Source organism: Phyllostomus discolor, chromosome 5 (assembly GCF_004126475.2).
Source record: "Phyllostomus discolor isolate MPI-MPIP mPhyDis1 chromosome 5, mPhyDis1.pri.v3, whole genome shotgun sequence".
Classification (NCBI taxonomy): Eukaryota; Metazoa; Chordata; class Mammalia; order Chiroptera; family Phyllostomidae; genus Phyllostomus; species Phyllostomus discolor.
This window is the reverse complement of record NC_040907.2, coordinates 87,073,455-87,096,937: the sequence shown is the minus strand read 5'-3', so window position 1 is coordinate 87,096,937 and position 23,483 is coordinate 87,073,455. Positions and strand designations below refer to the sequence as shown.

General features: G+C 36.8%; 1 protein-coding gene across 2 annotated transcripts in view; it reads right to left on the bottom strand.

Annotated features, from left to right (window-relative positions):
• FARS2 (phenylalanyl-tRNA synthetase 2, mitochondrial) overlaps positions 1-23,483 on the bottom strand; it is a 555,715-nt gene that overhangs the window by 351,229 nt on the left and 181,003 nt on the right. For both annotated transcript variants that reach the window (XM_036026519.1, XM_028513542.2), the window contains exon 5: positions 19,140-19,271. In XM_036026519.1, the coding sequence (XP_035882412.1) occupies positions 19,140-19,271 (132 nt within the window). The remainder of the gene's footprint in view (positions 1-19,139; positions 19,272-23,483) is intronic.

Below are 23,483 nucleotides of genomic sequence, written 5' to 3'. Positions count from 1 at the left end.
GCCCGCAAACCCTCAATTGCCAGGGTTCCACAGACAAATAGCCTAAAGTAAATGTTCTAAATTCTGTATGTTAATATCAGCCGTCTCCCTTCATACTGAAGGCACTCATCAAGGTATAATTTTAAAACAATATCTTACTGTACTAAGTCATTACTTCCCCCAAATACACTTCAATTACCCTCCTAGTTTACTGTCAACCCCACAGCCAATGAACAAGCATTTCCCCAAGAGTCCTTCTTGGGACATACTACACAAAAAGAATTTTTTCATAAACAGTCTCTGATAAAATAAGTGTGGGAGATGTTGCTCACTCTATCCCTTGCACAGTCTTAGTTCTTCCTAGCTCAGAGAAGCTTTCCAATAAAGAGAGCAATAGAATTCCTTTCTATTTTCCACACTAAGCTGAATATCAAATCTTGTTTTCTGTGAAACACCTAATAATATCCAGTGTTCTGTGTTATGTGCTTTGAGAAATATCACACTTGACCCAACTCCTGAATTATGCCAATTAAAAAACACAATTTGAAAATCTGGCATAATTTTGCCTAATGACATGACTTCATTTCATCTGTGGACCTCACAGAATGGCCATTTCATGAAGACATTGCTTCCAGTCTAACATACAGAAACAGACCCTGAAAAAAATTGACACAAGAAAAATAACTTAACAGACTGTGTTTATCCCCACAGTATTATAAATAATTCCTGAACTTCTAAATTGCATTTTTGCAAGGGAGAAAATAAAATTGAGCCATTGAGGAGCATATCACTACCTGCTTGCAAAGCTGCAGTGATCTCATGAAGCACCAGTTTCACAGTTTAAATAAAATTCAATTATATGTGCATCTTTTTTTTTCTTTTTTAAGTCTCTGAGAGTTTCTTTAAGGAGGTGTGAGGAATCAACCTTGCTAACCAACCATATGCACCAAAGTCTTGCTGCTATGCAATTTTCCTTGTGGTGCTATAAAACAAAAAATGTCCCTGTGGGTTTTACGAATATTAAAAACCTTCACAACAACATGGATGGAACTGGAGAGCATTATGCTAAGTGAAATCAGCCAGGCAGTGAAAGACAAATACCATATGAGCTCACCTGTAAGTGGAACCTAATCAACAAAACAAACAAGTGAGCAAAATAGAACCAGAGACATGAAAACAAAGAACAAACTGACAGCGACTAGAAGGGAGGGGTGGGTAATGGGAGAAAGAAAGGGAAGGGTCAAGTCAAGGAACATGTATAAAGGACCCATTGACAAGGACAACACAGGGGCGGGGCAGGGGGGACAACTGACTATGGGAGGCGGGAGCTGGGTAGGGCAGGGGAGAGTAATGGGGGAAAATGGAGACAACTGTAATTGAAAATCAATATAAATAAATAAGTAATCAATCAATCTGTGGTTCAGAAGGCTGAATCATGGGATCTGAAAGCTAAAAGGAAATCTGGAGATTATATCATTTTAGTTTACAGATGAAGAACCTGAGACTGACCCTCCCCTCAAAGGACTCGGGGGCCTGACTATGGGCAGATGGTGACTCCAAGGCCCTTGTGCTTCCCACCACCTCTTCCTGTTAACTTGGGAACTGCAGCTGAGAGCAGAGAGGCCAAGGGCCGGCTTGGGAAACAAGAGGGGGTTTCCCCTCACATTTTACTATTTCAGTGAACCTGGAAAAAGAACAGCAAACATTGGGGTGAAGAAGAAGAGCTCCACCCACTCAGGTACCCATCGTTCATTTTATGATATGGATGATGAGTGCCCGTGATATGATAGGCATTGTTCTAGGAACTCAGAATATGACAGTAAGTGATCAAAACCAGAAAAATTCCTGCTCTTATGGAGATTCTAGTGATTCCAGAGTTATTTACCTGAGACTGACTGAAGTCAGACACCTGGAACTAGAACTTTAAAAAGTTTATGCTGAGAATGCATGCACACCTGCGTGCACACACAACATACCATAGCATTTCAAAAATACAATGCGGACAACTTTCTAGATGAGTCCCACTCCCAATCCCTGCCTGGCTTAGGGAAGTACTCACTACACAAACTAAAATACTGGGAATCTATTTCAAAGAGTTCTCTAGGAAGGGAGAAAAATAGAAAAAGTCAAGCTCTTTCCCTATCATCTTTTTCTCACTAAGCTAGAAAGAGAGGCAGTGAGGAAAAGTTTAAAAGAAATAAATGAATTCTGTGTAATGGTACTGAAGGAGAGAATTGTAAGCACACTGCGTGAGCCGTGGGTAAGATGAGAAAGAATGTGCAAGACAACCATAATGCACATTTTATCAGAGTTATTGTGTATGGACAAACCACTACAAAATCTCAGTGGTGTACAACAACCGAGTGTCTTTGGAGATGGGGCTCAGCTGGTCCAGACTGGGATGGGCTTCAGGCTCCAGGTTTGATGCAAGTCCACACCACATGCTTCTTACTGTTTTAGAACCAGCAGGCTATGCATGTTCATCTCATAACAAAGGTGGAAGCAAAAGAGGACAAAACCGCTGCCAAGTACATTTCAAGTCTCCGTTTATATCACATCTGCTAATACGCCATTAGCCAAAGTAGCCAGGTGGCCAAGCCAAAAAATCAACGCAGCAGAGCAGTATACTGCTCCCACAGTGGAAAGTGCTTCAAAGTAGCAGTCAAAGCACATGGATACAAAGTGGGGGAAAGAACTGGGAAAAATAATGTAGTTTAATGAAAGAAATGACCATTTGCACAATCCAAACTTGCCAAATATCCATGTTCTTCCTAATCCAAATCTCTTATCTGGAAACTTACAAACTACTCTAAGCTTCATGGTGCCAGAAAAAGAAAATACAAGCAGTAAAATCTTAGACATCTCTTGTAGCAATACTTTTGCCAGTTTATTTTCTAGGCCAAAAGAAAAAATAAACAAATGGGACTACATCAAACTAAAAAGCTTCTGCACAGCAAAAGAAAGCATCAACAAAATGAAAAGGGAACCCACTGTATGGGAGAATACGTTTGCAAATGATGCATGTCATAAGGGGTTAATTTCCAAAATCTATACAGAACTTATACAACCCAACACCAAGTAGACAAACAACCCAATTAAAAAATGGGCAAAGGACCTGAATAGACACTGCTCCAAAGAGGACATAATACACATGGCCAATAGACATATAAAAAGATGTTCGGTGTCAGTAATCATCAGAGAGATGCAAATTAAAACCACAATGAGATATCATCTCACACCTGCCAGAATGGCTACCATCCATAAGTCAACAAACAAGTGCTGGCAAGGCTGTGGAGAAAGGGGAACCCTAGTGCACTGTTGGTGGGAATGCAGACTGGTGCAGCCACTGTGGAAAGCAGTATGGAAATACCTCAAAAAATTAAAAATGAAACTTCCTTTAGACCCAGCAATTCCACTTCTGAGACTATATCCTAAGAATCCCAAAACACTGATTCAAAAGAATATACTCATCATATACACCCCTAAGATCATAGCAGCATTATTTAAAATAGCCAAGTGTTGGAAACAGCTCAAGTGCCCATCAGTAAATGAGTAGATAAAATAGTTGTGATACATTTACACAATGGAATGCTATGTGGCTGTGAAGAAGAAACTCTTACCTTTTGCAACAGCATGAACAGGCCTGGAGATTATCATGCTAAGTGAAATAAGCCAGTCAGTGAAAGAAAATACAGTATGATCTCACTTATATGTGGAATCTAATGAACAAAATAATCAAGAATAATATAGAAACAGAGACATAGATACATGGAACACACTGACAGCTGTCAGAGAGGAAGGGAGTGGGGAAGACTGGATGAAAGAAGGTAAAGAAATTAGCCAAAGAACATACAAGGTATCTCCAGAAAAAGTCCAGACATTGCTAATCCAATTAGAATGGTTTGTGCAATATCAATGTAATCTGGAGGCCAAGGAAAGCAGACTGGAATGTCCATGTGTGAACAATGACGACTTCCCTGTACTTAGTCAGTGGGGTGGTAGATGCCATTGAGTGAGCATGTGTTCTGTGTGGCCATCTCATTCAAAATGACTGAGCAAGTAGAGCAACAAATCTGCATCTAAAGTTGCACTAAGCTTGAACATTCCTCCATGGAAACTATTCAGATGATTCAGAAAGCAACAGTTATGGGCAACCGGTGATTAGTAGCTTCATCACAACAATGTGCCCACTCATGCATCACATCTCATGCAGAGTTGTTTTTTTTTTTGGCAAAACATCAAATCAGGTGACTCGGCACTCCTAGAGCACAGATTTGGTGCCCTGTGGCTAAAACTAAAATCACCTTTGAAAGGGAAGAGATTTCAGACAGATTCAGGAAAATATGCCAGGGCAGCTGAGGGCAACTAGAACTGGGTGAGGTCCCACCATTCCTACTTTGAAGAGGACTGAGGCTTCATTGTCCTGTGTACAGGGTTTCTTGTATCTTGTAATCTTCTTCAATAAATGTCTGTTTTCATATTACATGGCTGGATAGCTTCTGGACAGACCGTGTAGATGCATAAGCCACAGACACAGACAACAGTGTGGTGATGGCCAGAGGAAAGGGGAGACAAGGGCTGGGCAAGGTAGTCAAAAGGGGAGGATGGAAACATTTGTAATAATGTAAACCATAAGAAAAAGAAAAAAATTAACAGCTGGTTTGTGTTATCAGGGTTACTGTTTCATGAAAGGGGGACAAAGTAGGAAAAAAGAAAAACAGTTGAAAAACAGGAAAATTCAGTTCACATTGATGGGGGAATGATTGAGGAATTAAATGACAATTGCCTTATATTTGCCAAATATATAAGATCTCAGACATTGAAAATAATAAACAGAATACAATCTCTGCTTTCCAGAAGTTTCCTACATACAGAAATCTGTGAAAACATCAGAAATATATACACATAACATAACTTGAATCAAGCTACAAAAACACTTACTTTGATTGCAATAACAGAAATACTGAGCAGGGTTAGAAAGAACTGAAAATAATACCAGGAAACAAATCAAATTCTGTGCAAACAGTATACCTGGAGTCCCCAAGCAAGCCCCAAGCTACATTTCCTAGTCTAACAAATACCTCCTAGAACACACCTTCCCAATCCAGAGAAACTGTCACAGAGGGTAGGACCCACTCTGACAGAACATTAGGAGAGAAAGGGTAGATATTTGAAAGTCATTAAATATTTAGAATCCCCATGCTGAAAATATGAATGTTCTAGCAATAACATCAGAGACTTAAAAGTACCAGAATCAAGCATGACAAGCAGAAGGGCTATTGTTATGGAACTTGTGAACTTATACCTACTCATGTTCCCTGACAAAGTAACTTTTTTGAAGAATGATGTTATATAAAGAAACCTGAGCCCTGGCTGGTGTAGCTCAGTGGATTGAGTGCGGGCTGCGAACCAAAGTGTCCCAGGTTCGATTCCCAGTCAGGGTACATGCCTGGGTTGCAGGCCATGACCCCCAGCAACCGCACATTGATGTTTCTCTCTCTCTCTCTTTCTCTCTCCCTTCCCTCTCTAAAAATAAATAAATAAAATATTAAAAGAAAAAAGAAACCTAAAGCTACACAAATAAGAAACATATGTCTATTCCATTTATAAAAGAGTAACTTAGGGAGAAAGAAAAAGAAAGCCACAAACCTGGAAAATACAATTGCAGTGCGTGAACATGACAAATGGTTAACACACTACCATGGCCCCCATCTGTGGTCTTCACTTTCCGTGGTTTCAGTCACCCACAGTCAACCATGGTCCAAAAATACTAAATGGAAAATTCCGGAAATACACAATTTACCAGTTTTAAATTGAGCGTCATTCTGAGGAGTGTGATGAAATCTTCCATACGCCACTCCATCACACCAGGACGTGAATCACCCCTCGTCCGGCACGCTGTGCACACTCCCTGCCCCGTTGGTCACTGAGGGGCAGTCTCAGGTGCCAGATCCACTGGCAAGCTATCACAGCTTGCATTCAAGTGACCGTTATTTCACTTATAATCGCCCACAACACAAGAGGAGCCATTCTGGCAATTCAGATATGCAAAAAAAAAAAAAAAAAAAAAAAAGCCCAAAAGTGCTTTCTTCAAGTGCAAAGGGGAAGGTTCTTGACTTGATACGGCATTGTTTTACCTCACATCATCATCAGAAGGGTGAATACAGTGCAATAAGGTATTTTGAGAGAGAAACCACAATCACACAACATTTATTTCAGCATATTGTTACAATGGTCTATTTTATCATTAATTGTTGCTGTCAATCTCTTACTGTGCCTAACATATAAATTAAACCTCATCATAAGTACGTATGTATAGAAAAAGCACTTTACATATGCATACACACAAACAGGGTTCAGTACTAATCCGTGGTTACAGGCATCCACGAGGGATCCTGGAAGGTACCCCCCTATGTATAAGTGGGGACTGCTACATTCAAAATAAATGATGAGTTCCCACTAATCAATTAAAAAAGATAAACAGAAAAATAACCCCCACCTTAAAATGAACAAAAGAAAAACTGTTACATAAATATATAAAAATGTGTTCAACCTTAATAGCAATTAGGTAAAAGGAAATAAAACCAAAGTGAGATACTATTTTAAACTCATCAGATTGGCAAAATAAGTTGAACAAAGTAAAGTGTTGAAGATGTAGAGCATCAAGAACTTTCATGTAGGCTCGAGACAGTAGAAATTGGCCCAACTGCTTTGAAAAATAGTCTAGGGCTGTCCAATAAATCTAAACAGGCTTCAAAGTTAACTTGTTTTTAAAACTACATATTAAAACAATAATAAAAATCAAGGTAATATCACCAAATTCAGAATAGTGATTGCTCACAGGAGGGAGGAAAAGATGGAAGATACTAACAGGAAGGGTACACAGGGGACTTCATTTGCATTATGTCCTGTCTCTTAAGCTGGGTGGTGGGTAATGGATTGATAACTACAGTAACAGATTGGAAGATGATACATAGATAGACAGACAGACAGATAGACAAGTGGATAAAGTATAAGGATAAAGTATTTCAATGAGAAAAACTTAAGGAAACTAGTTTTTCTTTTTTTAATTAGAAAGATTTGAGCATGATAATGGCAAAGATTAAAGAGTAGATAGAAGAACAACAAAGTTGGAGGACTCACACTTCCCAATTTCAAAACTTACTACAAAGCTATGGGAATCTAAACAGCATGGCACTAAGCATGAGGACAGAAATATAGAACAGTGGAATAGAATCAAGAGTCCAGAAATAAACCCATACATTTATGGTTAATTGATTTTCAACAGGAGTGCCAAGATCATTCGATGGGGAAGAAATATTTTCTTCAACAAAAGTGCTGGGACAATAGGATGTGCACATGCAAAAGATTGAAAATGGACCTCTACCTCATCTCACATACACAAGTCACCACAAAATGGATCAAAGACTTAAATATAAGAGCTAAAATCACAAAATCCCTAGAAGAAAACAGGGATAAATCTTCTTGATCTCAGGTCTGACAATGGATTCTTAGATATGAGACCAAAAGCTAGTGCAAGAGAAACAAAAGAATGGAAAATTATACTATATCAAAATTAAAAATGTTCATGCTTCAAAGAACATTATAAACAAAATGAAAAGAAAACATACAGAATTGAATAAAATACTTACAAATCATACATATGATAAGGACCTAGTATCCAGAATACACAGGAACCTGTTAAAACAGAACTACAAAAAGATAAATAATCAAATTTAAAAAATAGGCAAAGGACTTGATCAAACATTTTTCCAAAGAAAATATAGGAATAGCTAACAAGTATATGAAAAGGTGTTTAACGTTATAAGTCATTCAGGAAATGAAAATTAAAACCACATTGAGGTACCACTCCACACCCCCTAGGATGGCTATAAAACAAAACAATACCACACAAAGCAAACAAACAAACAACCAAAAAAAAAAAAAAACTGGCAAGGCTATGGAGAAACTGAACCTTCATATACTGCAGGTTGGCCAGAAAAATGGCTTAGTTGTTGTGTAAGACAGTTTGGTACTTCCTCAAAACGTTAAATATAGTATTATCATATGACTCAGCAGTTCCACTCCTATATATCCAAAAGAACTTAAAAAAAAGGACTAAAAAAAGTGCATGTACAATCACGTTTACAGCAGCACTGTTCACAATAGCCAAAACATAGAAATAGCCTACATGTCCATCAATTGACGAACGGGTAGATAAATAGTGGTATATGCATGCAATGAAATATTATTCACCCATGTAAAGCACTGAAGTACTGATATATGCTAAGATGTGGATATACTTCCAAAACATTATGCCAAGCAAAAGAATTCAGAAACAAAAGGTCACATACTGTAGGAGTCCATTTATATGAAATCATAACAGATAAATCAACAGAGACAAAATACTCAATGTGGCTGCCAAGGGCTGGGGGAAAGAGAACAGAAAGAAACTGCTTAAAGGGTAAAATGTTTCCCTTGGGAATAATGGGAACACAAAAGACTAGGTAGAGGGAGTGATGGCACAACATTATAAATGTACTAGCACACCACTGAATTATTCACTTCAAAATGGTTAATTTGATGTTATATGAATTTCATCTCAATAAATAGTTAAACAAAAATTTCACAAAATCAATTTAAGAGAATATATGCAGCAAGAAAATAAGGATGAGGGATGCAGTCAGATTCTAAGGGAGTGTAGGCATAAAGTCTAGAGCCAGTGTTACCTAGTCTTGGCAAAGAGGAGAAACTGTGTGAAAATATAGGGAAATCCTATGTGGAGAAGAGAAAAATTGAGAGTTCACTTAAGGTGGCTGAGATGTTCTCAGTAAAATAGAAAGTGCACGTGTTAAGAACACAAAAGTATAGCATGAGGTGAGGCAATAAACAGAAAAGACATAGTTGATATCCTAGGACCCTTTCAAGTGCCATCAGGAAACAGACAAAGCTAAAACCTTCTGGAACATGTGCAACTACACTAGTAACCAGAGAAAGGGAAATTAACACAATACCACTACAACATTTTTTCCTCGTAGATGCAAAGAGAAAAGATACTACTAGTGATCAGTGTTGAGGGTGTGGGAAAAGAGGTACTTTCAAATATTGTGCGTTTTCCAGCGTGTATCTGGTAATACATACCATAAACCATGGAGGAGAAAAAGCCAGAATTCCAATTCAATAAACTTATGCCAGGTCAGTACTAGGCAAATGTGCAAGGACACATGTATAAAGATTGTTTGTCAACAACATTTCAATACAAAAATGCCAAAAAGACTCATTGACAATGGCTATGTGGCCATTAACAATGATGACTGAGATAGATATTTGGTAATATAAAAGACACGTCAAATTTCTTGTGAAAATGCATAATACTAAAAAATTCAAAGTGTAATTCTATTTTTATAAAAAATATTTTACATATATAATTAAGTATACCTAATAATTATACATATTCATATTTTTAAGTTTTACCTAAGTGACAACAGAATTACTTTTTCATACTTTAATCTTTCAATGATTGCAGTGTGCTTTTTTATCAGAAAAAAAATCTCGCCATTTTATCCATTTCGAAAAGGGAAAAGGGACAAAGGCTAAGTAAATATTTGAACTGACATCCCTCTTTTGACAGCTTGAAAATTAGTCACTAGTAGAAAATACAAGGTAAAACCTACACATGGGGCTAATGCATGTTTGTTTGCTTTTCTGAAAAAGCACTAAAAGGATCAACAGTGACTTAAAGGAAGAGAAGATAGTTAAGAGAATAAAGAAAAGGATGGGAAAAAGAAAAAGGGGAAGAGAGAAGAAGAAAGGAAAGGAGCCAGAGTTTGCCAGGTCTTAGGTGGTCTCAACTGGTTGTTTTACCTCAAGAATTCACAATGCTTAATACTGATTAATAAAGTCGATGGATTAAATGTGCAGTTGAGCCAATACACCCACACTTTTCTGGTACCACATAGTTATATCATATGATTATTCTTTCACCTGGAGTGTCTTCACAATCCGACCTGGAGTCAGACATAAGCCTAACTCTGATTACACCACAAGTCCCTGGACGAGTAGAAAAAAGAACTAACACAGCACTCTGAAAAGTAAACAGACAAATTGTGATTGAGAGTGAAAACTTGAAGAAGTAAAAACACAGGATGAATTGTACAGGATTTCTTGTTCATTTTCTCACATCCTTTTACCCCAAAGATGGATCCCAGGTGCAGAGCTGCACTACATCAATGAGAAACCTGTTTTTCTGCACACAGGTAAAGGGCTCTGTAAGTTGGAGTAGACAACTGCCCCCCAAAAAGATGCCCCAATTCTATATGCACAAGTATCAACCTAACCCCTGAGCTATACATGCAGAGTGCAGGCTCAAACCAGCACAGCAGACTGAGGAAATTAAACTGACATGTGTAATATTCATGCAAGTTTCAGACTAACCCTTGAAATACATATGTGAGGACAGATACAAATCAGCACGGCAAAGACTTACACTGAGATCTGAAATCTTTGCCCACAGGAAGCAAGTCAGAACCTAAGGCCTAAACCTCACCAGGTTGATTATCTAATAAAAGAAAGTATCAACAGTTACCACAGGATTAGATTAAGATACAGTGTACACAACTTACAATGGACAACTTCCAGCATACGATCTAAAACTAACAAAGAACAAGGGAAATGTGACCAATTCTTTTTTATTAAGATTTTATTTATTTATTTTTAGAGAGGGAAGGGAGGGAGATAGAGAGAGAAACATCAATGTGGAGTTGCTGGGGGTCATGGCCTTCAACCCAGGCATGCACCCTGACTGGGAATCGAACATGAGACACTTTGGTTCGCAGCACGCGCTCAATCTACTGACCTACGCCAGCCAGGGCGACCAATTCTTAATAGCAGTCTATCTTGAGATGACCCAGATATTGGAACTATCAGAGAGTTTAAAGTAACTATTGTAACTATGCCCCATGAGGTTAAAAAAAAATAACCACATGTTTGAGAAAAATGAAAATATAGAAATTGTTATCATAGAAATAGGAACAACAAAAAATAACCAAATATAATTTTTACAACTAAAAGAAATCTAAAATTAAATAAAATGTATTTGATGACCAAGGCAGCAAAGCAGAAAGGAGGAAAGAATCACTGAACATGAAGATGGGCCAAGAGAAATTATCCGATATGAATAACAGAGAAAAAAGATAGAAAAAAGTTGAGCCACATCTTGGAGTGTTTGGCATAAAATTTACAAATCCAGTATGGTTGTAATTTGAGTTCCAGAAGCACAGGAGGAAGAAACTGAAACAGAAAAGTTATCTAAAGAAGTAATGATGAGAAACTTACTAAACTGGTAAAAGACATAAATTTACAGATTCAAGCTCAGTGAACCCCAAAACAGATAAACTCAAAGAAAACCACATTAAACATGTCAAAAACAGACTGACAAAAACAAAGATAATGAAAAAATATAGAAAGTAGCTAGAGAAAGATAAGACATTACATACAGGAGAATAACAAATGAAATGATTATGAGTTTCTCTATAGGAATCATAGAGGCAGAAGACAATGCACCAATATCTCTAAATTGTTTAGAAAAAAGATTTACTGCCCTGGCTGGCATAGCTCAGTGGATTGAGTGCGGACTGCGAACCAAAGTGTCGCAGGTTTGATTCCCAGTCAGGCCACATACCTGGGTTGCAGGCCACAGCCCCCAGCAACCACACATTGATGTTTCTCTCTCTCCCTCTTTCTTCCTCCCTTCCCTCTCTAAAAATAAGTAAATAAAATCTTAAAAAAAAAAAGATTTACTGATCTAGAATTCTATACTCAATAAAAATATCCTTTATAATAAAAGGTAAATAAAGACATTCTAGGACAAAGGAACACTAAGAAACCACCAGCAGACATGTTCTATAAGAATGCTAAGTTTTCCACACTGAAAGAAAAAAACACCAAAAGGAAACATGAATCTTTAGGAATAAAGAAAGAACAAGAAAAATGGTAAATAACCAGATAAATATAAAAGAATAGTTTTCTCTTACGTTCTCTAAAACGCATATGACTATTTAAAGCAAAAAGTTTTAAAAGCCAATGGTGCAGTTCCCAATGTTCACAGAAATAATATATGTAACGTAAACAACATCAAGTAACCAAGGAGGGTGTAGGTAAGGCTAGAATGTGTATTTTAATATAAATACAGACTTCAAGAAGAAGAAAATTACCAGAGCTAAATATGGATATTTCACAGTGATAGTTGTGTTCAGGGCCAAACACAATTCAATTGCATTGATCTATTTGACATTTATAGACCATTCCACCCCTAGGTTTTCTTCTCAAGAGAAATGCAAACATATGTTCACACAAAGACTTTTATACAAATATTCCTAGCAGCTTAATTTGTAATATTTGTAATAGCCCAAAACTGAAAAACAACCTAAATGCGTGAATGGATAAACAAACTGGGGTATATTTATACAATGGAACAATACTCAAAACAAAAAGGAAAGATTTGATACATATAACATTGACAGATACACACAACAATATTAACATCTCAAAATCACTATGCTGAGGAAAATAAATGAAGTATAAAGAATATATACTGTATGATTCATTTATGTAAAACTAGAAAATCCAAAGTCATTTATAATGACAGTTAGATCAGCGATTGCCTGGAGACAGGGGTAGAGAGGTTAGAGAAAGTGTACAAGGGTACATTGGCTTGTGATGAAAGTGCTTATTAACTTGATTATGTGATGGTTTTGCAGGTATGTACATAAGTCAAAAATGGATCAAATTGTACACTTTCAATATGTCTAGTTTATTATACTTTAATTATACCCCAATATTAAGGAAAATAGTCTACCTATCCTAAGACAGAGTTTTGGAGGCATGGTCTGAGCACAGGTCATTCACAAGAATTATCCAAGATTTCTTTAAAATGAACATCTTGGTTCCCATCCCAGACCTACAGAAGCTGATGCTCTGTGAACAGACATTTTACATAACCTACGCAGGTGATTGATTACTAGACACACATCTGACCACCACTGTTTAAGATCCAGTTCAAATGCCACCTCCTCTATGATGCCTCCACTGATTTTACTGAGAGCGTTCCCTCTTCACATCTCCCAATACTCCATCTCAAGAATGGCACTTACACTACCATGCTTTAATTACAGTCTTACCTTCCCTACTACACTTGAGGTTTTATAGAGAGAAATCGCATTTATCGATTTTTGTTCCTTTTTTGTCTGGCACAGTGCCTCACACATACACAAGATGCTAAAAGTAAGAGAATGGCATGCCTGCTTTTAAGTAACACAAAGCTGGTACAGTCTGGATTCATGCCATCTAAAAGTTGACCAACATAGATCATTAACACTGAATCGTATAAATGTATCTAGAGGCTGTAGAGATTGGCTACCAAATAGAGGAATAGACTGGAGATAGATTTACACTTACAAAGGAAAGAAGCATTAGGTATGCCAACTGGGCATCCAAGCAAAGTTAAAGTACACAACCCTTTACAAACAGGAACCTAACTTATTTGGGGTGCACACTCCAAATATCCCTATCAACCATATTCCAACCTGAATGTAGCCAGGACATAGCTTGGTACTTCTTCAATTCGTCACTCCTCCCCTTCTGCCCACTGTCCTCTACTACAAATACCATATGGTGCTGTCATCATTCATTTTTATGCCTGTGTGTGCTGTGCTGTTTTCAAAGTCAAAGTCACTTATTTGCTTTTCTATAGCCTTAGAAGGAATTCAAAAAAAACTTGACAAACAAATGAACAAAATAACAATGGCTGTTCAAAACTCAGAAACTGTTATGTACATATTTACAAGTTTCCCCCCAAAAGAGTCAATTTTTAAATTTGAACGAAGAGGTAAGGAAGGTGATTCCACTTTTTAAGTTATTTTCCACTACAGAGCCTTTCCTACCTCTGCCCCTGGCCTATGTACAATCTTCTAAATTCCATAGAGGCTCAATAAATAAATTCCTTCCTGGCACAATCACGACCCATAATCACCCCTGGTGATGGTTTTAGATGTTCATGCTCCGCATGCTATCTGAACAGACGTTAGCAGCCTGAGTCAACCCAGTTGGAAATAAGTGTGCAATATTCAGGGAACACGACACCTTACTGTCCTCAAAAAAATCTCCTCAAAGAAAAAAAAAGCAATCACATTATGAAAACAGTCACCACCTACCTCATAATAATTAAGTCTAAGAGTCTGAAAGCAATGGTAAAGACACTGCAGCTTAAAGAATTAAAGTAAAATTCTATAAGCTATTGGGAAGAGCCTTATCTTATTTTGTACACCAAAACACATATATGCCATAATCAACTTAATTCTGCAACAAAGTGTTTTCATTGACTATTCAAATAGCAATCAAATCTCATGCACTCTAACACAGGAGATAAAACACATGGCAGCATTGCCCTTCTTCAGGGCAACAAATAATTACAGAACAGAGTCTTGTTTGTTGTTGTTTGTTTCATTTGGTTGCAGTTCTTCATTCTATGTGAGAATATATTTGAAATGAATTTCTAGCCCCTTGCTATTCAGGTAGCACTACATCGTAACTAACTGTGGTCCCAAAGACTTGGGCAAGTCACATTACCACTGTCTAGGTATTTGATCCCGACTGCCTTTCTCAGGCTCTGTAAAACAGGGATAATGACAGCTCTACCTCAGAGCCTTGTTATCAAGATTAAATAAAAGAAAGCACCTAAAGTAGTTAGTGGCATGCTGGCATATAGCACCTCTGTAAGAATTTTAAAGAAGGAGAATCTACAACCATCAACTTTATTGTTTCTTGGACGTTCTATTTAAAAAGGCAGGTGACGGGAGGGGAGAGGAGGGAAGAAAATATAGGAGAATTAAAGGAATGAATTGCACATAATCTCCTCTGGGCCATCGAAACTCAGAAATAAGAAAATAAGCTGCAATTACAAATACTGTTTGGGGTTAGTGACTTCCATGAACACAGTTCAAAGATTTAACTATGTATGTCAAAACACATTAGAGTCTGAGAACACAGAGTACAGCTTTGTCATAATAACTTCAAGTTCAAATATTTCAAGTTCACAGAAAATTTTTCTAAAATCATCTATTCTTCCTTTTCTTTAGTTTCTCTCTCTTACACAAGATATTTAATTTAAATTTTATGTGTATAATTTCCCAGCAACTTAAAGCATATCCTACCAACACTGTGAATCTCTCAAACATATTTTCATCTTAGATGTCTTCTTTTTTTTTTTCTGGTCACTTTGCCATTTCCTTCCAGAATACCTGACGTGCTGATCTAATTATAGAACAGCGATCTCATTAATGTGCACTAATGACTTGGAAACCTGTTTCAGATAACTATACTCAGCAAATTACTGTGTGAATAAACCTCATAAAAACCCATCAATGATACTGGACAATTACTAGGAAGCACAATTCCAAGTGACAACTAATATGTAAGACGCTCATCCCCTGATTTACTTTCTTAGCTCTGGCCCCTGACACCAAGCACTCCTGGGAGAACACCACCAAGGATTCCTTCAAACCTTTCGTCCATAAAACAAAACAGTCCCATTCATTTATTTTTGCTTTTACTTCCCTTGCCTTTGAAGTCAAATTCATCAAGTCCTCTCTAAGACCAACGTCCATAAGTAAGGTCCATACTAAACTTATGGACCTTATTGTTTCAGGTCTTATATTTAGGTCTTTGATCCAACAGATATATAACAAGATACTCCCCTTCACTAGCTATTGGGGAAATGCAAATCAAAACTACAATGAGATACCACCTCATACCTATAGATTGGCTATTGTCAACAAGAAAATTAATAACAAGAGTTGGAAAGACTGTAGAGAAAAAGGAACCCTCGTTCACTGCTGGTGGGAGTGTAAACCGGCACAGCCACTATGGAAAACAGTCTGGCGGTTCCTCAAAAAGTTAAGAATAGAGTTACCGTATGACCCAGCAACCCCCTTTCTGGGTATCGACCCCAAATTTTTAAAAACATTCATTCCTAAAGATTCAGAAATGGGCAAAGCAGATTTGCAGTTGTTTGTATGGAGAAACATATGATACAAAAATAAATAGTAATTCAAGAATAAACTCTGTTTCACTTACAGCTGTAAACCTTCTTTTGCCCACCCCTGTATATGCACCCCTATGTTCATTACAGTATTATTCACAGTGGCCAAGACATGGAAACAACCAAAAATTCCTTCAATAGAAGATTAAATAAAGAAGATGTGGTGTATACACACACACACACACACACACACACACACACACACAATGGAATATTATCCTAAGAAAAGATTGAAATGCTGCTGTTAGTGACAGCATGAGTGGACCTTGAGAAAATTATGTGAAATGAAATAAGTCAGACAGAAGAAGCCAAGAACCATATGATTTTCACTCATATGTGGGAAATAAAACTGAAAGCTACAAACAAACAAGTCAAAAAAACAACAAAATTCATAGACACAGACAATAGTATGGTGCTTACCAGAGGGAAAGTGGGGAGGAGGAGAAATAGTAAAGGGTAAGGGAGGTCAAATATGTGGTGACGAAAGGAGATTTGACTTTGGGTGGTGAGCATACAATGTACTACATAGATGATGTATTACAGAATCATACATTTGAAACCTATATAATTTTATTAACCAATGTCACCCCAATAGATTTAATTTAAAAAATAAAATAAGAATAAAATGAAAGCAAAAATAATAAATAAAATAAAAACAGAAGTATTTTAAGTTAGTTCCTATTCAAGAAGAGATTACTGTGTTTTTCGGACCATAAGATGCACCTAGGTTTTAGAGGAGGAAAATAGGAAAAAAATTTTTGAAGCAAAAAATGTGGTAAAATATTTAATAACATAAATAACATAATATTTCACCAATGTAAATGTAAAGCTACATATGGACTATAAGATGCACCCCTCCTTGCCTCCCAAATTTGGGGAAACGTGTATCTTATAGTCTGAAAAAATGTGATAAATCTTTCATAGTTGCTCCCAGTAGTTTTTGTTTTCTATTAAGACATGCACACATCTGTTAAGCTGATTTTTCATTTCTTAGCACTCCTAAGTTTCCTGTTCCCTCTAAAATCACTCAATCTAGAATCAGAGATACTGAGATGACTAAGATCAGAGCTAATATAGTTCCAATTGGTCAAATATAAATAATCTCTATGATAAGCACAACAACCACTGTTCACATATTTCCTATTAAGGGGACTCCCTGTTGATAAATACCTCTAATCATTTGAAAAAAAATTTTAAATTATCGATTAATTTTTACTGAACATTTACCATGTGCCAGACCCTGTGCTAAGCATGTTATATGTAGCACCTACATTATTCCTAATACTAAAACCTCGAGGGAGTGTTCCCATTTTAACTCCGGAAACATCAAGACTCTCAGAGGTTAAACAACTTGTCTGAAGACACACAGCTGTCAAGTGACAGAACTCAAGCTCAGGCCATAAAACTTTTACTCACAGGCCTTAATTTGCAACCTCTGTGGTCCCTCTTCTCTAATACAGATCAATGAGTATTTGAAAACTATCTCTAAGAAGCATTTGGCAGTTTGCTGGGCTTTCCCCAAAGCCTTCCTAGAAAAAATAGAGAGGAATCTGAGAGCTGATTAAGTCCAAGCTGTGCAGATGGAGGCTACCTAAGAGTAAGAAGGGAAGGCCAGGTCTCTCGTCTCCCAGTCCAAGTAACACAAACTCCCGCACTTTCACTACCACCTCATCTCCTCCGTCTCACCCCACCCTTATTCTCTAACCCCATGGCCTTATCTACAGTCTATGGATAATTCTTAGTCACCAAGGTGGACTACTCCTCTCCATTCACCTGCAGGAAGCCCTGTGACCAACCCTGAACCAGAGTCACTGCCCTCCAACACACAGAACAAATGTCCTTCTATAGGAGCTGGGTGGGAGACAAGGGGGAAAGTGCACTTGGAGAAAGGCATCACTTCCTGCTCCACTGCTCTGCTTACTGCTTGCTTGTGCTATGAGCCGCTACTCAAATGCACAATCTCAAATGACCTCCCACGGAGGATTTATACTCTGAAAAAATGTTAGAGATTCAGATAGTGACTTTTTAAATGTTTTGTTTATTTGTAATATAAAGACTCTTCTAAAGCATTTTAATTAGTGGTTGTTGACAAATGACTTATCACTCTGAAACATTCTTATATTTTTGATATCCAGGTATTTAGGCACTATTCCATCTTACAAAACTCCCTATCTGTACTGATTTTTAGATGACTTCAAATCATCAGAAGTATCATTAGAAGCAGAGCTTAAGATTGGCAAAGGTGAACAGGTAACAATAACTGCCAAATATAGAAGTGGGGATTAGTATACATTTAGATTAAAGAGATATTTTTGCAAGATTTCCAATAAATAAGTTAATTTACATATTTTTTTTTCCTAGTTGACTTAGGAGTTTGGGAGAGGTTCTATTTTTTTTTTTTAATTTAAGTATGAATGACTCTTTTTTAAAAAAGCCCAGAGCTCTGAACTTAAGTTTAGAAATAATCATTTTTAGTAAGCAATGGTCCTGCAGAGAAGAGCTGGAAAGATCTTTCTCAAGTACCTATAGATACAGATAAAAATTTATACAGAGACCCATCTTCTTACTTGTCTTCCATCAGGTGGCACTGCCAACATTGAGGGCCTCAAACAACTAAACATTATTGCCTAAGTATTCTCATATTGCATTTTATTCTATGTATGATATATCTGCAATATGAACGAAAAAGGATTATACATTGGCTTTGTTCTTAAATAGTTCAGAAGACAAATGACACTCATGTGACATGCACCAAAAATCAGTGGGGCAATTAAAAAGCAACACACCAACAAATACGAAACAGCAAAGTACAAATCCATTGACTAAGTGCTACCAAGAAAAATCTCCAAAACAAAGAACCATTACAAAATTAGGTGGGAAAGATTAAGTTCTTCCAGAGTTACTGTGTCAGAGATAAGTCTGGAGGGCACTAAGAGGAAAGATGGTGGGGTTAACCCTATAAAAAGATGCAAATGCATATGTAAATAAGTATGTAGATGAGGTTAAATGAGAGAAAATTGTTTTTTAAGAGAACCTGTAAATAAAAAGTTGGATTCTTTTCTACCTGAATTTACTAATTGTTGCTCCATCACTCCACAGCCAAGGACTTCTAGCCATTCTCCATGGAAGTTGATCTCCATCTCGAAGGAAGGGTGAGTGAATGGGAAGTAGCAGTCTACCCATCTAATGTCCAGATCTGCAAAGATGCCAAATAAAAAGTGTTAAAAGGCACTCTACCCTTTCTTGTAGTCAAATTTATCCTTCAGCTAATGACACCAGTTTCTACACTCTAAGTAAAATAAATAGCAAACAAATAAATTTGCAACATGAAGGCACAGTCAATAAACCTTAAAACTTGTAAAAAACTGGGTATGTCTTTTTCAATATGAAAAGCACTTTGTGCAGTTCCAGGACCCCCTAACACTGAATCAATCACCTGTTAAATCGCTGAAACTACCTGGCAAAAGAAAAACTAGATCAAGATCATGAAGAAGCAAGTAATTCTACTAGTTTCTTTAACTGAAAATGGCATCTTTTCAGAGTTAAAGAAAAAATATGTTATTATATTGTCCTTCAAACTTGCATATCAATAATATGACCAATTTAGGATAATCAACTTTCACGTCTTTAAATACATGTACATATTAATTTTTAAATTAAGTTTGTAAAAGCTAATAAAATATTAAAATAAGGTCAGCTAAATTTAAGTAAAACATGTAAAAGGCTGAAACTTCTCTTTCTACAATGATTGATAAACATACTTTTAAGGAAACAAAGTACATGCTAAATGCTAGGATGAATTTCTCAATAAGCAATCATTAAGTATGGTACTTGTAAACAATGATATTATTATTTAACAAAGGAAAAGACTAATGAACTCAAAACAAAGCCTGCAAAGTGCAGAGGTTACTAAACGCAGAGAACCCAGACAAGACGGTCAATTAGTAACTAGATGACCACTGTGAGGAGCACACAAAACAAAAGTGGGCACGGGGCAAATCACCATGGAAGAGACCCAATGGTCTCTACCCTACATTCCTTTCTCTCCATGAAACAATCTTTCTCCTCTTTGAGGCAACACTCCTGAACGTATTCATCCATGGTGACATGCCCTTTTGTGAATTTAAAATACTGTGTTTCTTCATCAAGAATATTTGCATTTTAAACCTAATGGGGATCAGAATGTGAAAAAAAATAGAAATAATACCAAAAATAGCTTCCATTTATTGAACACTTACTATGCCTCTATCATCTCATTTCACAGATAGGGAGAAAAACTATTAGAAAGACCAAGCGCCCTTCCTAAAGGCACAGCGGTAGCAGGTGACTAAGTTACACCCAGGTCAGCCTGACTCCAAAATTCCTACTCTTGACAATTAAAACATTTCCCTTCCCATCAAACAAGATATTTCAAGAATCCAAAATCAGGTGAGAATGAAATTATGAGACATGGAGACGTTTCCTATGCCCCAAATTATTTTGCAGAAGATAGATTTTCCTTCTGTTGTTCTATTTTAGTTGCATTTATTTTCCCATTTCCCTGTTGTCTAAGGCAAGTGAATAACTAATTTCTGTTTATAATAACAATATAATATTTCCTTTTTACCATGCATGTGGTATAATAGACAAATATTAAACTACACATTTAGTGTAGAATTTAATAAATGTTGACATATGTATACATTCATGAAACTGTCACAATACAACGAATATATTCATCACCCCCCAAAGTTTCCACATGCCCTTCCATAATCCTACCTACCTGCCCATGACCCCTCCCTCTCTCTTCTCCTCATCCTCATCACCCCCAGGCAACCACTGATCTCCTTTCTGTCACTATAGATGAGTGACATTTCCTCATCTATGAGTGATATTTCCTTATCTAGGCATTTCCTAGAATTTATAAAAGTGGAATCACACAGAATGTACTCTTTTTTCATCTGGCTTCTTTCATCCCACTTAATTAAGATTCACCTATATTGTTGTACATATCAACAGTTCATTCCTTTTCATTACTGAGTAGGTTTCGCCACTTTTTTCTAATTGGGAAAAAAAAGCCTGCCCTGTTGCAGGCCAATGGGAGAATGTCTGCAGGCCCCCTGAGTCACCCAGACTTTTCTACACAGATGGCCTAGGTGCAGAGCAATTGCTGATCCACCACTGTAGTCTGGGAAGAAAGTGTCTGTACACCTGTGTGACAGTCCACCTTTGGGACCAACAATCCCCTACCAATGTTCCTATTAAAAATCTCCAGAGACAATCCTGCTGGCAAACAGAAATGTGTGATGCACTGGGATATAGAACTGAGTGCAGAAGGACTGGCACACAACAATTTCCATCATTCTTTCTGGTAACTCTTGGCAGGTAAGTATAAATCATATTCTGGAGACAATTTATAAAAATGAGTTTTGTGTACATAGCTTTTTATACTTAGCTCAAATTTTACCAAAAGCAAGAGGAAGACTCAGGGTTTAACATGATGATTTCGTCATCACGTAATTCAACATCACCTAAGTGCCTGAAACATAGTTAGGTGAGCTCAACAAAAATTAATTTTCTTTATACATCCTTATTTTATTCCTTTGGACAGTCTAAATAAAATAGAATAGTTTATATAGCTTTATCTCACACTTGTAAAACCTTAAGTTTCCCCAGTCAAAGAAAAACAATTTGAGACTTTAATAAGCCCTCAAAATAATCACAAGTGTTGATTACAGTAGTTCTATTATCAGTGTCTATTAAGACCAAACTAAATCCCTACTGCATACTCTGCGGGAGGCTGAACCTCCCTAGAAACAGGACCCATCTGAGCAGCTGGTACATCAAAGCACCAGCACTGAAGTGAAAACTGATGTGACGATCTTGCCCCTGCTCCAGAAACCTTGTTTTACTGAAGGGCTTTTTCTTTACCACTTACAAAACTAGAAAAAATTGTAACTTTGGATTAAAATTTTTCAATATTGAATAAATTCTTAAGATAAATTTCCCAAGTGTTGGTTGCATGAACCCTTGCTCTTCTTTGGGTTAAGGCCTCTGCCACCACGGCCCTTGGTTTCTTCTTCTAGGATCCTACTGGGGGCTCACTTAGTAGCGGTGAAAGGTTCATTGTTCCACCCTGAAAAGTATACCCAGCAAAGCAGGAAAAGGCAGGGAAGTTTTTCAGAATACATGAAGATGGTTAATATTAATGGTTTGTGGAATAGAGCTCATTGATAATATCACAGAAAAAAAGAGAGAACACAGTTTGTCAAAGTTCTGTCTAAGAAAATTGAAAGTTTTTAACCCTTTTCACTTCCTCAGATCTTCTGCTAGAAGTTTCCATTTTAAATCTATATGACCCTGCAATGAATGTCAAATCCATGAACCATCTATTTTCTTTGTTCTACTACATTAAAGATATCTTCAGTTCTTAAATTCTGCTTTTTTCACATAAACAGGCAAAAGCCAAAATTCCATTTTTGGAAGCCTGTATATCCATTTCAAATATAAGTCATAATTATTTCTAAGCCAAGTATGTTAATGTGTAATTTTTGCCAAAGACCAATTCTTTTATACATTCTAACAATTTAAATTTCAGTTACACTGACACATTAACAGCAATTTTTTAAAAAAATCTCTGGTAATGGAATTATTTACTGAATATTTTTATATTACCCCCAAAATATACTTTCATCTTGTTTCCATCCTATAACCTCAATACAGTAAGAATAATTATGTCAGGTTAAAAAACATCTTGATATGCATCTTGTATTAAAAGATATGATACTGAATAATCAGCTCAAAACTCTATTGAGTATGGTTTATTTCACACACAAAGTATCAGGTGTCAGTAAAAAAAATCCACTAAAAATATGTATTTTGTGTCATACATTAACAGAGGGGATTTTTTAAAAACATATCCAACTATGGATTCACTATAAATTAGACTAACCTCTTTTTGAGGTAATAGAGGAAAAATTAAACACACATGTATTATATATAATCTAATAAAAAATAATGTCAAAGTGCTTTCTTTTGTTTTCTTGTTTGCTTGGACATAGAAATTTATTAAACCATATTCACAAATGAAGCTCAGAGCTTTGTAAAAATTGCCTTAGAACCCTGTGAGATTACAACCAAGAACCTAGAGCCAAGTAGAGGGAAAAGACCCTTAGAACAAACCAAACCTAGATTCACATCTCAGATTTCTACCTTTTTTTCCCTGAGCCCCTGTTGCCTCATTCCCCCACTGGGTACAATGACACCTATTCCACCCAGTAGTTCTGAGTAAAGACCCCACAGGAGCCTGCTTTTTCTCAGAGATCCTCTTCAGCATTTGAGGTCCTGTCTGCTTTTCCTCCCGGGTGAAGATGCTGAGTTTGTTCAAGAATGAGGAACGGCCACAAGAAGCATTTCCTCAGTTGGGACC